The 17,857-nt window shown below is 29.3% G+C and overlaps 3 protein-coding genes across 3 annotated transcripts; 2 read left to right on the top strand and 1 right to left on the bottom strand.

Annotated features, from left to right (window-relative positions):
- Positions 1–306: 306 nt before the first annotated feature.
- Positions 307–4,855, top strand: LOC113852533 (aldehyde dehydrogenase family 3 member H1-like). Its single transcript, XM_027482836.1, has 10 exons — positions 307–531; positions 1,914–1,982; positions 2,096–2,192; positions 2,325–2,531; positions 2,743–2,858; positions 2,965–3,069; positions 3,152–3,324; positions 3,431–3,521; positions 4,203–4,352; positions 4,622–4,855. Exons 1-10 carry the CDS (start codon positions 307–309, stop codon positions 4,853–4,855), a joined length of 1,467 nt encoding a protein of 488 aa, XP_027338637.1.
- Positions 4,856–6,469: 1,614 nt separating this feature from the next.
- LOC113867346 (dnaJ homolog subfamily B member 13-like) lies at positions 6,470–7,765 on the bottom strand. The gene is made up of 2 exons (XM_027502617.1): positions 7,446–7,765; positions 6,470–6,914 (listed from the first exon to the last, which is right to left on the bottom strand). The coding sequence occupies exons 1-2, from the start codon at positions 7,763–7,765 to the stop codon at positions 6,470–6,472; spliced, it is 765 nt and encodes a 254-aa protein (XP_027358418.1).
- A 4,521-nt stretch (positions 7,766–12,286) lies between these two features.
- LOC113852831 (aspartic proteinase Asp1-like) lies at positions 12,287–14,992 on the top strand. Its single transcript, XM_027483207.1, has 8 exons — positions 12,287–12,581; positions 13,092–13,209; positions 13,438–13,664; positions 13,871–14,104; positions 14,174–14,312; positions 14,398–14,592; positions 14,692–14,764; positions 14,864–14,992. Exons 1-8 carry the CDS (start codon positions 12,385–12,387, stop codon positions 14,956–14,958), a joined length of 1,278 nt encoding a protein of 425 aa, XP_027339008.1. The 5' UTR covers positions 12,287–12,384; the 3' UTR covers positions 14,959–14,992.
- The last annotated feature ends 2,865 nt before the right edge of the window (positions 14,993–17,857 follow it).

Raw genomic sequence — 17,857 nt, 5'->3', positions numbered from 1 at the left:
GAAACGGCCATTCCTACTCCGCCACCGCAAGTCGGCAACGACAATGTGAAACCATTGCAACTAGCCCCTATCCATCTTTCATGTGAATAATGTTCCCGTGATGGGATTGACTTCATTATTGGAACACGCTCTCGATTCATCCCCAATCTCTTCCTTATATTTCTATGCGCCCCCCCCTCTCTCTCTCCCCTATATATAGCTTTGCAGATATATACGCCACTTACGTCCTATAATATTTTATCTCTTCCAGCATATCGGGGGAGGGTTGATCCAGTGTTTGTTTCGTTAATCTCGGAGAAATTAATAATGTCGGGTGAGGAGTCACAGAAGAAGGTGTTTGATGGAGAAGCAGCGTCTTTACTTGTGAAGGAGTTGAGAGGAAGCTTTGGCTCTGGAAGGACGCGAAGTTATGAGTGGAGAGTGTCGCAGGTGAAGGCTCTATTGAAGTTGGTGGCTGATAACGAGCAACAGATTGTCGATGCTCTTCGTTCCGACCTCGCTAGACCCCCACTCGAAACCGTCGTCTACGAGGTACCCTATTACTCCAAACCGTGTTCTGTGTTAATTAATTGCTTTGCTTTTATCATATACTACTCTTTGATTGGTTGTGTCTCTTGATAGTTGAGAGAAACATCATGCAATTCTATGATATTTTTAGAATAATAATCTTTTGCCAAATATCCTGTTTATCGGTGTGCCAATTGATTGAGTTATGCGTAAGTTGATAACCATCTTGAATGTATGATTTTGTGTTTTCTTAACCATGGACTTTAATACCGGCGATGAGTTGTGGCTGCATGTTATTTTTCAATTAAGGACGGCATGTTACTCACTTGAGAAAGTTAACTGCTGGAGTTTTCTGAGGATCAGCTCCTTCTATGGAAGATTGAACTTCGAATTATATTTTTTTCCCCTTTCAACAGGAGAGTGTTTATAACCACCACTCTAACATGTTTAATAATTTTTTATTAAAATTTATAGTATTTAATAATATTAATATATTAAATCTTACAGTTTTTAATAAAAATTAATTCGGTGTCTTTACACATCTGTTAAAAACATGTAAAATTCAGAAAAGTGCAACCGCGTGATGAAATAACTATTTAAATGCTCACAGTTCTCAGTCATGCATCTGCCGGTGGAGTAATTCCTACTTTGTCAAATACATAATAATGTTTGTCGGAATGGAATGTTTTTAGTGGGGAAAATAGGCTGGCGATTCTGTTCTTTTAATGGCATTAGATCAAATCTAAGTTTGTTTATTAAATAAGATAATTAAAGTATTCAAAAGTTCCATTTATTTATATAAGCCAAACATAGAGTCATTTAAAATGTATTAAATATATTTTTTTATTTGAGTCAACCTTTTTTTTATTAAAATAGTTGATGACTAGTATACAGGTTAACTTTACACCTATTATTAAAAGACATGATAGTCTATTTGATTGAACAGCACGTGATAATTTATTTAAGATAAAGTTTGACTTGACTCATGTTGTTTTTAATTAAATAATTTATAATTTAATTATGACAATAAATTAATATTAAAATATTTTATTTTATGATGAAATATTCATGATAAATATAGTTTAATAAATGCGGATAATTATCACTCATTATTTTATAACTGTAAAGATATTGGTTTATGAGCAAGGACAAATCTAAAAAGCAGGCAAATGACAGGGATACAAAATAAGTAAATTTCAATGTGCATAATTAAATTAATAAATTATAGCATTACATATTTTATTTGTAAAAAATTAAAATACGTTTAAGATTTCTAGATGGGGTCAAGGACCTTGCTTTCCTTGATGAATTTATGCTTGTTCGTGAAATAGATTATTGTATAAATTTAAAACACATAATTTAGGTGTATTGTTCATTAATACATTGATGTAGTACTTGCCTTGCAGATTGGTATGTTTAAAAACTCATGTGAAGTCACACTGAAGGAATTGAAAAATTGGATGATGCCAGAAAAGGTAAATTTTATCTGAATTTCTTCCCCTGAGAAGGAAATTGATCATCAATAATGTTGCTTCTATATATAGTTTATTTGACTCATGATCATCACATGATGTTCCTTTGATTTCAGGTCAAAACTTCAATCACAACTTTTCCTTCTGCAGCTGAAATAGTACCTGAACCGCTGGGTGTCGTGTTAGTCATCTCAGCATGGAACTATCCATTTTGTATGTTAATATTTACTTGACCTTGAATTTTATATGATTTTCTGATGACATTTTAGCCTGTTCATTCCTTAAATTTCTTTCTTAAAGAAATCTGTGATGTCATAATATTACATTCTTTATGTGTGTTTCCAGTGTTGTCTCTTGATCCAGTCGTTGGAGCTATAGCAGCTGGTAATGCTGTGGTTCTAAAGCCATCAGAAATTGCTCCTGCCACATCGTCACTGTTGGCAAAATTGTTAGAAAAGTACATGGATAACTCCTCTATAAGAGTTGTCGAGGGGGCAGTTGATGAGACAACCGCACTATTGCAGCAAAAGTGGGACAAGATTTTCTATACAGGTTTTGCTTTTTTATCATATCATTCTAGTTTTACTCACAATTGATCAGCTTTTATGTATATTATACAAGTGTAATTTTGAAATCCCTCACCAGAGAACTAAGTAAATGCATATATAATTTGAACATAGAATAGTAAAAGAGTAAAATGAATTGTCTCATTCAAGTTATATACATATTTTCTAGCATGAGTAATTCCTGGATTAATTGTTAGGTAATGGAAGAGTGGGACGCATAGTGATGACTGCTGCTGCGAAACACCTTACACCAGTTGTGCTGGAGCTTGGAGGAAAATCTCCAGTTGTTGTTGATTCAAATGTCAATTTGCCGGTATTAATAATGCCCAAGCCTTGTGTTTTTCCATTTACTTTGCTATCACCTTAACCTCCTTCAAACTCATTCTTGACTTAAATTAATTAATTTGTACTATTTATAGGTAGCAGCTAGAAGGATAATTTCAGGCAAGTGGGGATTGAACAATGGACAAGCATGCATTTCTCCAGATTATATAATAACAACAAAAGAATATGCTCCCAAGTTGGTATGAAATTTTCCCTATGTGTAATTGTGTGTTCTGAACCTATGTCTTTCTTTATTTAGTGTTTGGTGCCTCCTATTTGTAGGTGGATGCTCTAAAGACTGAATTGGAGAACTTTTATGGAAAGAAGCCGTTGGAATCAGAAGATTTGTCCCGCATTGTGAATTCCAACCACTTTGCTCGCTTGAAAAAGCTATTGGATGATGATAAAGTTTCGGGCAAGATTGTTTATGGAGGTGAAAAGGATGAAAGCAAATTGTAAGTTATTCTATTTTTAGCTTCAACTTTGTAGTTTATTGGTAGAGTTTTCATTCCATGAAATGCAATAGATCTTACGCCTGTATTCTATTCCCAAAAATTGCAGGAGGATTGCCCCCACTATTTTATTGGATGTTCCACGAGATTCTCTGATAATGGGTGAGGAGATATTTGGTCCATTGCTTCCCATCATCACGGTAGGAATAAAGAACTGTTTGTATAATGTTTTCTTCAAATTTTATTTGTATCCTTTGATTTCTTTTCCAATATACCAATATGATCAGAGTAATTCATATGTGCTTCTTCTGGTGGGATCAGAGTCAAAAATCAATTCTCACCTCGTAACTCAATACTGACTTGCAACATCAGAAATAAGATATTTCAATTGTTTATATACTATTTTATCTTATTTTATAAGAAATAAACAATAATTCATTAAAATTAATAAAAATAATTATGCAAATAAATTTATATTGCATTTTAAAATATTTATAATATTAAATAATTATATTAGTGATTCATATAACAAATAAATGAGTTTTGAGTGCATGAATGTCTAGTTAACATAAATTTTATATTAAATAAAAATAAAAATTATAATTAATACGTCTAAAAATATAATTTATTTTTATAATTAAAATAAAAATACTGATAATTAATTTTTATAAAAGAAAGTCCGAGCTAATATTACTTAACTAGTACTCGTCTACAGTTCTACGTACATTTACAAAACTTTTAACATAAATATTAAAATTAACGTGAAAACAAGTGTTTATAATTTGACAAGTTCTCAGCAATAAACTTTAAATTTGCTTCTTTCTATTTTAAAGCACGGAAGATCAATTATAATTCTTTCTGGCTTTCTTGGATTGAAACAGGTCAATAAACTGGAAGAAAGCATAGATGTGATCAACTCAGGAACAAAGCCCCTCGCTGCATATTTATTTACAACCAACAAAAAGTTCAAGGAGCACTTCGTAACCACTGTTTCTGCCGGGGGATTGCTTGTCAATGACACAGTCCTACATGTAATATTTGTTCTTTCTTTTAAAAAAATCCATGAATATTGCATGAGTTTGAGTGCGTGCATGCATGCATATCTATATGTGATTCTTATTACAACTGAACAACATTGAAGGTCATAATAAGCTTCAAAGTTACCTTGTGAAGCAAATATTGAGATTCTTATATGTGCATATAGGCTTGTTAAATATTGAATATACCTAATTTTTGTTTTGAATTGATTTGAAATTGAGCATTCTTAATTCATCTCTATTTATTATTTTTCCTTGTGCAGCTGGTGGTTCATACTTTGCCATTTGGGGGAGTTGGTGAGAGTGGAACGGGTGCATACCATGGGAAATTCTCCTTTGATGCATTTACACACAAAAAAGCAGTACTTTATCGTAGTTTTATAGGTGATGCGTCAATAAGGTACCCACCATACACGAATACAAAGATGAGGTTGATGAAGGCTCTCATTGGTGGTGGTATTCTTAACATATTTCGTGCTCTTTTCGGATGGTCCTAAGCGTAACTTGTATTCAAATATTGCTGTTCTTGATGTATCTTTCGTTCTGTCTTCTTTGTATTTTTAATGTCCTTTTGTTTAGTTTTATTTATTTATTTATTTTTCGAATAAACTTGTTAGGCGAGACTTGCGCCGTTGTGCATGAAAACACGAGTTATAGATAGTTATTGGCTTATTGCTACTTTTCTTCATTTTTTTTATAGATGTCTTGTAGTTGTAGTTGTAATGCCCTTTTTAAGAGGTTAAGCTAGTTAGCCAAAAACAGTTGGTATCTACAATTTAGTCCCATAATTTTTTTTTCATATTAATGAACACAGATATAAGTAAATTAACACATTTCAAAATTAAATTGTAGATCAAATATAAATAAGATGTCACTTTCACGAATTAAATTGTATATTTATTATTCGATATAAAAATTGTATATTTATTAACTCAGTGGTATAGCAAATTCCACGTTGTTTTTCAACATGTATTTAAGTTGGCGATTTTTATACTGCACTAGTGTTCCTTAAGAAAAAAACTTGCTTTTTAATAATTTGACGTATATCTTTTTGTTTTCCATTCAATCTTAAGCTTAAAATTCTCAATTTTAAGAAATTAATTCTTTCAACAAATCATTAAAAAAAAAAAACTAATTAAAAAAGGCTAGTTTCTTAAAATTAAAACTTCGAAACCACCGTTCAGCGTGACTAGAAAATTGTACTAAACCATGAAAGGGTAGGCCTAAACTGCAACTCACATAAAGGTAAACTTTATAAAAATGACACGAGCAAAAAATTATTATAAAAAAAATGAGAATCTTCTTCCTTAAATGAAACTATTTTAGAATATATTTTAAGAAAATATATTTTTATAAGTTATTCTCTTTCGTTACTATGCCATATAACTTCTACATTTAGTATTTATTTATTTTTAATTTCAATTTAAATTAGTTTTTCTTTATTTTAATCATATTTAATATAGAACAGTTTTATTAATAACACAAATAATTAGCTTTTTTATATTTATAAAATTTAAAAATGATTATACAACATACTTTTAATTTTTTATTTTAAAAATATTTTAATTTAATAATATATATTCACACACACCATAACACATGATTCGGGCATGAATGTATATGTAGCAAATAGAACCTTTGAAAATATTATTCTATGTACGGAAAATATTTTCCTTTTGTTGAAAAGGGCCAAATTATTAATTTCTCCTTTTCTTGGTACACTGTCGTATCAAAGAATGGGAGCTGTTTCTACCATGCTGAATAGCCCGGCATGGGATTTTGCAGATACCATCCTAATTTTTTTTTTTTTTTGTCCATTTGCAAACATAGAAGCTCTAACAGAGTTGGTTTCCATTGAGTGATTGGTAAAGCAATTTCCAATACACAATTTCCTGAGGTTATATACTCTTCGTGTGATTCTTATTCTATCAAGATCACAGTGCAAACAATTTTAAACCAACAAGATAAAGCTAATGTACACTAAAGTTTCCATCCTAAGTTTTAAAAAGTGCATTAATTTGCTTTTGGGGCTTATGGTTGAAAATTTTAATCTATTCAATTAGAAGAAAAGAAGGTTATTGCTTTGGGGGATCTAAAAAGGCTTTGATGGATCAACAACAACCCTGTAATATACGAACAACCTGTGATCTTTGACTACATGTGAGTTGTGTTGGAAACTCAACTAGAAATTGAATTCTCAAATTACCTCTCTTCCCCGGTTCTCTTGAAATTGGCATGCCTTGGCCAGGGATTATCTTCTCAAAGCCAGGGTATATGATATTTTCCAATGTCAAATTCATTTGCTCTTCACACAACAGGGGCACTAATATTGTACACCCAGTAAGTGCCTTCAGTAAAGGAATTTCTAAACTCAATTGCAAATCATCCCCTTCCCTTCTAAACAATCGGTGTCTTTTCTCTGAGATGAAAAATATTATATCTTCTGTGTATGCACCAGGTCTCTCATTCCCTTTTCCTTCAAATGTTATCTTTGTTCCTTTTGTCCATCCTGGCTGTACATTTATTGTTAGCATTTCCTCCTCTTGAACTATTTCCCTGTATACAACAAATAGCAACCTTATTCATGAGGCTTTTCCCAAATACCCAGTTAAATCCTAAGCTTTCAAAAATACTCACACTTAAAAAGAAAAAGAACCATATAGTATATAATGAAAAAGAAATGTTAGTCATTATGCTTGTTCCTGTTAATATAATCTTTATCTGACCAAATTTCAAGTTTTAGCATAAACATCAATACTAGGATTCGTTATACTAACAATATGAAACACCAATATTGCATACCAATAAACAAACAAATTGATTTATACCTTCAATTTTCACAATATTAGTGTGATGAATCATTCGATAAGCATAGACTTATAAAATTTATACTAACAAAGATTATAGAATGGAGGCAATCCTTAATGACTAGTATTTCTTTTCCGTTAGTACATGACATTTCTTTGTTAACATCTGCTAATATACTTCTAAAACACAACTGCATATATATTGGCAAACTGAAGTCTGAAAATCAGAAAGAAGGACACTAATCAATGAAATATTGATGGGAAAGAATAGGATACGAACCCTGTGTCTGTGAGGACATCCCTTGAGATCATGATCTTTTTCTTGCATCCATAGCACAGCTCTTCGAGGGTGCATTCCAGCTTTTTCTCAATTGGTGGGGGTTTTAGCATCCCAGAAGAATTAGAATACATGATTGTAGTGTTTCTCCTAAGGCTTCCATTTCTTGTCTGAAGATGTGGAGGGATTTTGAAACTGCCACTTCTGTTCCATGAACGAGGGGTTGTTGGCAGATAATCGTCACTCTTGTTTGAGGTATGATTTATCTTTCTCTCTGCATTTTTCGAGTGAGAATTCATGGAAGGAAAACATGAACCATCCATGCTCCTATTCCTATATAAACAGCATCCTTTCAAAATCATTGGATCTTTGTTGTAATTGCCTCTCAAAACATCGCTATTCAATCTGAAGCTGAGAATTTCATTCGTGGTTTTATCTTCTTCAACGTGTTCCTTATGAAACAAAGACTAGGTAAGAATTTTTATTTGATTTTTATCACCTTCCTACGTGCAAACATGCATGCATGTAATTTCTATGTATGGAAAATGCCATTCTCAAAATTTAATGGACGACCCATGAAGTCAATTTGTGAGAACTTCATTGATTTATAGCCACGTTTTTTGTAATAAATTGACCGTGATTTACTATAACAACCTGGTGCCCATGTTTTGACTTTTGAAGAACCAAATTAGAAAGAGTGTTTCTAGATTCTACCTATTGAGTTTGGTTCTGACTTTGTGGGTTATTTTGGGTTGAGGATGATGATTTCTTGTTCTGATGAAACAACCCGTTGATGATTTATTTGCATGCTACGTGAAGGCCGAATGGAGTTAATAGCAAAAACACAGGTAATATCGACCATGAGAGAGAAAAAAGAAGGAAGAGGAAATAGAAGATGTAGCAGTGACAATCTTATCAGGATCAGGTGAATGCATTGTGAACCAAATTTGGAGCGTAAAATAAGAGTCCTTTATTAGCACCATCTGTTATTAGGAAGCGAAGACTTTTTTTTTGTGTAGATTTTGTGAAATTTATAATTACTTTTTGAGACATAAAACAAGTCATAAAATTGTCATTTGGACTTAAACCTGATATTTCTAAAGCTGTTGAATTCTAATTTGATCAAGAAAACTTATAAATTATCCTTAATTTTATCCTCCCAGATATTGTAGATTTGACTCCTCTATAATACCACAAGTACCTTTGAGACTGGTGTTTATTTTTTAGCCATTGATTGTAACGAATGATTGAGATTGTTACAACTCTTAAAAAAGTTCCAACTCAGAATTTTTCTCTTAAACAAATAACAGATATATCAATCCTTATCCAACGGAAAAAAAATAAGAAAATCTCAACTCTATGATCACGCATGTTAATTTCTATTCCATATTACCCTTGTCGTTTTTTTCAAAAAAATTCTTTGTACATTCGTCTATAGGAGAAAACAAAATTATATTGGTATCTAATTGCAATCCTAAATAGGCTGCTATGCATTTTTGCATTATCTTGGTGGTAGATAATGATAACGGCATCTAAGATGGGAATAACAATAAAAATGATTTGCAACCAATTACTACTTTTTAATTTTGGGATTGGGGAGACAGTAGTTTTTTTTTTTTTTTTGTAATTCTATTTTGAAAAAAAACTGAAATGGAATTGTTTAAGTGAACTTTATCATCAATCATTAAGAAATATGCACTTTATCCTCCCAAATACAAGCTGCATTTCTTATATCCAACAATTTAACGTTCTTATTTGTTTTTTTGTTTTTTAACTTTTTTAATCCTCCCTTTTCATTTTCCTTTTTAAACTCAAGAGAGAGTTATAGTGTTGCTGTGATTTAAATAATTAATCACTAAGAGAAAAAAAAGGTGTATAAAGGTTTTAAGTAATTATGTGTGTACATTGATTAAGTCACATGTATATATCATGGAAGTACTATATTTTTATGCTAGAAATTTTGTTTTAATTTGTTGACCTGTGTGGTAGCAACTGGCTGGTAGTGAATCAGAGGCTAATTAATAAAGAAGATAATGTCTTCCAAGTAAGAAAATATAGATAGCTCCTGCCTGCATACGCCTTTGAAAATGGGGCATTGACTGGGGTGTGAAAATGTTGAACCCAATTTCATATCATCTTTCTTAATCTATTATCAAATATATGATTCATTAAAAAAATTTCCAAGTTCTTTTATTAATTTTATCTTAAAATCTAACACTACGTAAACATTATTAATTATAAATAATCTAGATTAAACATGAATTAGAATTTAGATCTTCTCCGGTCAAATTCTACGGCCTCTTTTCAACAAAATTTTAATCATTAATTTTTGTTTTAAATAATTAGGATTAATAAAAGAGAGAAAGTAAATAAATATTAAACAAATACTATAAATAATTGAACTCAATTTGAATTATAGGTCAAGTCATTAAGTCTGTTTATATTATTTTTAATAAAATTAATATAATATTTAAATCAAATAAAAATAATTAAAAATGGTAATTAAGTTCATCGAATTTGAAAAAACACAACTTGATAACCAACTCTACTAATGACCGAGTTACATAATGTTCAGATGATTATTTGAAAAATAATCATTTATTTTTCAAATATTATCCTATAAAAGCTGTAAAAATAAGTATTTTTTTAAATAGGTTGAACAAAAAATACACCTAATTTTTTTAAAGGTGTGCTCAGTTTGGTCATGCACGTTGGGTATTAAAGCTATACTCGACTAGAACATGATTAATCCTATAATTAGTAAAATGTTTCATCCTTTTTATAAATTTATAATTGTTTTTCCTAGTTGTAAATCATATTTTATGTAGAAAACCTTGACTAAGAGTATGTAATAAGAAAAATTCCACACGTTAAAGTTAAATAAATATTATCTGAGTTATAATCTGATCTATGAAACACGCTCACTGTTATATATGTTAAATTTTTATCTCCTATATAAAGCAAGTTACCTACCTTTTAATTTATATATCTTATAAAAAATAAGATAATGTGAAGGCCAATATGGTGCTGTTTAAAATTTCTCTTCAATGGTTTTATAATTAAACTAAGAGGGAATTTATGTTAACTATATTTTTTCAACAAATAAAAATGATTGAATATATTATTGATGATAAGAAGGAAAAAGTAAATCAATACAGTGTAAAAATAGACAATAAAATTCACCCACCAATTTAAAACCAAATTTTTCTAATAAAATTTGCACAATAGAATTCTTATAAACCTTTTCTAAATAAATCAACAATTCTGATAATAATGTACTCAAATAAGCTTCTTATAATAATAGAATTTGTTGTGATAATATTATTTTATTAACAAAAAATGACTACTCTAACATTATCGAAGTTTTAATAAATATATAAATTACTGTCCAACCATTGTTAACACAAAGTCACTTTGGGAAGCAAAATGTGGATATGATGTTCTGTGAACATCTTGGAAAGAGGCAAAGACCAATCCGCGTTTAGACTCAAACTTCAAAAGCTGTCATTTTCTTCTGCCCCCGGAAACTTCCCTATTCCCTTCGTCGCTTTCCACTTCCAAGTTTCCAACGCAAATTGTCTTATTCTTATTTCTTTCTTTCCTATTTTCTATTTTCTTTTCTTTTTTATTTAAACTATATATATAAAAAAATACCTTTTTTAATCACAGGTAGAAACAATCTCTTTCAATTAAAATAAAATCACTGTCAACAATAATTTTACATAAGTTAATCTACATGTTTAGTAATATTTTATTTAAATAAAATAATTCATAATATAACGAAATTAACTTTAATGATGAAAATTTTTTTATTCATAAAAATTAAATTTAAACATTCTTTAAAAAAAATTTAGTTTTAATAAATTATTGATATAAATTTTTTATATTATTAATTAATTAAACTATTATTGCTATAATTTTCTTTTGTTAATACGATAATTCATAAATAAACTATAATGTAACATTTTTTACATTATTAATAAATTCTAATTAAATTCTAAAAAGACTAAATATAGTATTCAAATACTTGTAAAAAGAAATTATATAAATATAATTTCTAAATTTGTAAAGGAATCATCTTTTCGAAAACTATTATAATGCATTTTTTAAAAATAGTTAAATATAATTTAAAAAATTAATAATTGTATTCTAAAATGTATCCAGTATTTTAGATAATTTTTTTAATTTTATTTTTATAAAAGTGAAATTTCAATTTCCAACTAATAAAGCACTATAATGCAGCAAAATAAAAATAAAAATAAAGCACTATAACAAGTCCAAATATAGGAGAATAAGATATTAAATTTAAAAATTTTAATATCTGTTTATGTTTTGATTCATATTAAATAAATAAAATTTTATTTAAATTAATAAAAAATCATAAGGTATCAAATTTTAAGCTGACAATTTTTTTTGCAACAAAACAAAAACCCAATCTTGCAATACAATATGCACAAGTAAAACGGTTAGATTTTACATCAGAAAAATTATCCATAATATACTTATTATTACTCTTTTTATAATTAAATAAAATTTGTGTGTTATTTTTTTAACCTTATATTTATTTAATAATAACAAGTGTTTAAAACATTACATAAAAATATGTTGCTAGTAATTTTTATATAATTTTTTTTTACTAAAACTGGTATTTATTTTTCATAATTGTTCACAAACTTTTTAACAAGGTAAGTTCTTTAATAATTTATTTATTTATAGATAATGTCAATATTAACGTAACTTTATTAGGAGAGTATGACGTCAGAGATTCCTCGTTCCAGTGTGCGTGCCTTGTCTCGCTATATATGTTGTCTCTGCCACATGAACACGACCAACCCAGAAAGCAGACACGCTATAGTCAGCGCTATCTGCTTCCCCCTTTTCATTTCATCTCTTTCTTTTGATTCTGATTTTGAGAACACCAACATTAGTCCCTTCTCTGAAGATGGATTTGAAAAGCAAGGGAATTTCACTCACCACCCTTTTCTTCTTTCTTCTTCTTTCTGCTATTTTCCCATCCTCTTTCTCTGAAGCCGATCAGCTTCTCGACAGCAAGAAGAAGAAACCAACCCCTCCAATCGCTGCTTTATCCCCTGCTTCTTCTGTTGTTTTCCCTGTTCAAGGAAATGTATATCCGCTTGGGTAGGCTCTGTTATGTTATGCATCCTCTGACTTCTTCAACATTTTTTTTCTAAAAGAAATAATATTAACTCGCTGATTCTTTATTTTTCTCTAAATTTTATAGAGCTGTTGTTTATTCTTTATCTGGGCTTGGATGTTTTGGGTAGTTCTGAACTTGTGACTGTATTATGATTTCAGCGGTGCTAATTGTTTATAATGGTCTTTTTCTATCTCCTGCACTAAAAAAGTTTTTTTTTTTTTTCCTGATTTGAGTGCTGATCTTGCATACCCCTTTTGGTTCTCACCTTCTTTGGAAATTTCAGAACCCTCCTTGATTATATCGAGTTTATCTTATTCTTCGAGTGATCCTACCGATCAATTTCTGAATATATTTTTCTAGAGAAAGAAAATTCCACGAAATGTAGTTTGACTCTTTTTACTCTTTTTTGGATAGTTTTTTGCTTTGACCAATTTTGTTCATAGGAGATTATTATAATGATTGTTATGTTTTGTTATGTCTGTATGATGCAGGTATTACACGGTGAACCTCGCCATTGGCAATCCCTCCAAGCTTTATGATCTTGACATTGACTCTGGCAGTGATCTCACTTGGGTTCAATGTGATGCACCATGTACAGGTTGCACCAAGGTATGATTTATTTTAGGGTGTGTTTATTTTCATTATCAAGTGTCCATTATCACTTTTATTTTAACAGTAAAAATATTTTAGACAAGAGTTATATAAATAAGAATGTTAGTACAGGGGAGTGACAAAACACATTCCCTTTATTTTAAAACATTCAACTAAGTTTTTTAGTAAGTACTAGCGAGTCATTTATTATGCTGATCTTCGATTCTTTAACTTGTGTCTTTTCAGCCTCGCCAACAACTTTATAAACCAAATGGCAACCTTGTGCAATGTGCTGATCCCTTGTGTTCTGGAGTCCAGTCAGCACCAAACCATCATTGTACTGCCCCAAATGAACAGTGTGACTATGAAGTTGAGTATGCAGACACAGGATCATCTTTGGGTGTGTTAGTCCGAGATTATATTCCCCTTCGGCTCACTAACGGATCTTCTGTACGCCCAAGGATGGCCTTCGGGTGAGTGCTGTCTCTCCATTTATTGACATTGGTTGCATTTGCTAATTTGAATTTGGTCATTGATAATGATTAAATACTTCTAATTTAAATAGAGCAACGTAGGTTATCTTGTCTAAGGAAACACATTATAATGGCTTTTATTTAGAACTATAATTCCCTAGTCAAATTCCTAATTAGTAAGACTTGCTTTATGTGTTGCATGGTAGGTGTGGATATGATCAAACGCATTCTGGTCATAACCCACCACCTTCCACTGCAGGGGTTCTTGGCCTTGGCAATGGCAAGACAAGCATTTTGTCCCAGCTTCATTCTCTTGGTCTAATTCGCAATGTGGTGGGTCACTGCCTAAGTGGGAAAGGAGGGGGATTTTTATTCTTTGGAGACAAGCTCATTCCCTCATCTGGAGTTGTTTGGACACCCATATTGCAGAGTTCCTCAGTGTAAGTGTTTAAATAGATGTTTGTTTCCTCATGAGAACAACTTTGAGCAATCTTTAATCTTTGTTTCAGAAAACACTATAAATCAGGTCCAGCAGACTTGTTTTTCAATGGGAAGCCAACTTCTGTTAAGGGTCTTGAACTTACCTTTGATAGTGGCAGCTCCTACACATACCTCAATTCCCAAGCTTATAAAGCTTTTGTTGATTTGGTGAGATGCAACCTAAGGTGTCTTATTTGGCTTATATAATAATCATATGTCATCTTTAATTAATAACCATTGATCCATAATTCAGGTTACTAATGATTTAAAGGGAAAGCCGTTGAATAGAGCAACTGAGGATTCATCACTACCGATTTGTTGGAAGGGTGCAAAGCCTTTCAAACATCTACGTGATGTCACTAACTATTTTAAGCCCCTGCTACTTAGTTTCACAAAATCTAAGAATTCGCAGCTGAACCTACCACCAGAAGCTTATCTAATTGTCACTGTGAGCACCCTTTAAGACTATGAGTTACTTTTCTTTCTCTTTAAAACAAGGAACAAAAGAAATTGCGTCTATTGTCTAACATCATGTTTTTTTTTCCAGAAACATGGCAATGTCTGCTTGGGGATTCTAGATGGCACTGAAATAGGACTAGGAAGTATTAACATAATTGGAGGTGAGCGATTCATATACCAATAAAATAATAGAAAATGTTATTTTTCGGGCATTTTTATGTTGATTAATTTAATGTGACAACTTCTTTTGCTCTCAACAGATATCTCTTTACAAGATAAGATAGTAATTTATGACAACGAGAAACAGCAAATTGGATGGGCCTCTGCAACTTGTGATAGACTTCCCAAGTCATAACATATATCAATGTATTGTGGTCTTTTTCTTTTACTGTAACTGCCTATAGAGCTTTCTCACTAGGATACCTTTTTTTCGTGTTCATTAACAGTGTAAATCGTGGTTCTTAAATGCGGTGATATGGATAATGTAAAGACATTTTGGTGTTTAATTATAAAATTGCCCTGCATTTAATATAACACCTGATTTCTATACATAAAAAATACACGTAAGAAGTATAAACAGGAAAATCCAAACTTGGCGTGAAATCAATTTTCAATTTGATCGTTATACATGAAATTAATCTTGTCCAACTTGTGTGAACAACGACCTCCTTTCTTTATCTTGAAGATGGGGTCTACAAAGTGTAAATCTTCACTCTCTCTCACTCCTCTTCCCCCCTCAAGAATGTGGTGTAAGTGTTGAAATTTTAGGATTTAGGAACTGTTTTTAAGAATTAGTTTCATGGCAATTTAAGTTTTTTTTTTATAAAATTTCTGCTCACCAGGTGTATTGTGAGAAATTTTTGTATGATCTACAATCATGGTATTCCTGAACAATAATAACTTGACACAGACATTTTTTTTATACTTTTAAGAATGTGAGTAATTGAGACTACGTAGTTTTGGACCACACAATAATTTTTCATAGGACAAGGAACTTAAGATTCAAGATCAGACTAGACCACTTAATCCTAAAAGATTGAAAATTGAATAAATAATTTTTTTTTTACATTTTATACTGTGATTTAATTCAATTTTTGAAGTCAAATCAGATTACACTTATAATAATTTTATATTATTTTTATTGTATTTTTATATAAATTTTTTATTTAATTTTATAGTAACATTGTATAAATACATAATATATCAATTTTATTTAATTTAAATTTTCATTTTTCTCAATTGAATATTAATTTTTTTTATCAGTAATTCATTATTGTCTTTTATAAATTTATCTTTTTAGTTATGATTTTATTTATTTATTATTTTTCAACAAACTCATTTCTAATTTTAAACTACTATTTATTATAAATTTTAAATAATATAATAATAAATACTATTATAAAATAAAATAATTTAATAAAAATATAGAATATAAAACTGATATAAAAAACTGATATTTTACAGTTTAATTTTTAAATTATATTCAAATTGAATTAAATCAAACTATGTGCTATTTTTATGTGCGATTCGCGTTTTTATTTTTTATTTTTGAGTAAAATCGGACCATTTCGAACCGCAAACATAAAAATAGCATTTATTATATTCAAGTATCATGTTGAATTTCGCTTGCCACATAAGAGTGTCACTCACAATGTTATAAAATCCATTTAGGTTAAACTAAAATAAAAATAATTTTTTTGTATAAGAATGAATTTACAAAATTTTTTAATATAGGAACCAGATTTAAAATTCGTATTATATTTAGAGACTAAAATTGCATTTAAATATTTAATTTTTTAATTTAATTTGAGTTTCACTTTAATCTTTTGATTTTTTTAATTTAATTTAATCTTTTGAGTTATTTTTTAAAGTAAAATAATCTTTTAACTTTATTCCTTTCTTTAACTTGACCAAACATTTTAAAATAACAATGTTTTTTACAATATTTTTTATACATTTTATTATTAAATTATTATCCTAAACCTTTAAATTATCATTTAAATTTTTTTATTGTCTGCAAATAGTTTCTCTCAAACTATTTATGTTTAATTTTTTTAATTATAAAGAAACAATTATTATCATTATCAAAATTTATATAACTATATTTTTATTATAAATTTAGATTTACATTAAACACTAAAATGTCTTCGTAAATCAGTAAAATTTGAAAGATAAAAAAAGTAAAATAAAAAAAATTAACACAATTTTTCAATAATTAAATTAAAAAAATAAAACTTAAATTAAATTTAGAGGATTAAGTTAAATTAAAAAATTAGAATATTGAATCAAAATTTCAATTCATAGTGGAGGGTTTACTGTAACTTTGATTTTCATCCTCTTTAAAAGTAGGCTGACTCATTAATGTAAAAATTTATGACAATATGATCTTATTTTCTAATTTACTGTACAGAATTTCTTTAAATTATGAATGCATTGATTTCTAAATTAAACTACTCATTCCTTTTTAAATAATAGAAGGCGCCACGTTGTTATATATATATATTGCAATTGATTTCCAAGCCATCTTTAAGACAAAATTACCTTGTGAAGCAAATATCGAGATTTAGAATCAAATTCAACATCTTCGAAGGAGGTCAAGACCTACCCAAGAAACTACCAAATTCTCTATCACTTTCAACTTTTGCAACTTTCAAACCCAAAGTTATAAAGAGATCGTTTTTAAAAGGTTATAATATACTCTGATTATGATCATTCATTAATTAGTAATTACACTTAATAAGTTTTAACTATTTATCACCAAAATCAACCACCTCAGTTGAAAACAATAGAATATCGTAGCACCTTACTATATTGAAAAAGTCACCTCACGGGAACAAAATTCATACATCTAATCTTTGGCACTATTAAAAGTAGGAGCTAAATTCTTACTTTTCAAAAATTATATTTATTAACCTTTTAATATACATTAAATAAATAAATATAAGGAATAGTTACTATTTTTCTATTATTGAGAGTACATTAAATATTAAAAATATGATTACAAAATACATGAGAGTGTGTTCCTATTTTTTTTAATACAATATTGTTACTTAAATACTTTGTATCTACTTTTTATAATTATTCACTGATTTTAATAAGGCTTCTTTACTCAATTATCTTTATTTTTTTTATTTCTTAATTTTTGGAAGAAAATTTTACCTTTCCTTTATTTATTCATTTAAATGTATAAAGTAACATGAATTATTTTATTTTTAGCTATATCTATATTTTTGTCTAATTTTTAAATATTTTTA

This window comes from Abrus precatorius, unplaced genomic scaffold (assembly GCF_003935025.1).
Source record: "Abrus precatorius isolate BTA unplaced genomic scaffold, Abrus_2018 Scaffold10, whole genome shotgun sequence".
NCBI lineage: Eukaryota > Viridiplantae > Streptophyta > Magnoliopsida > Fabales > Fabaceae > Abrus > Abrus precatorius.
The sequence above is the reverse complement of the archived record's forward strand: the minus strand, read 5'-3'. Positions and strand labels throughout refer to the sequence as shown.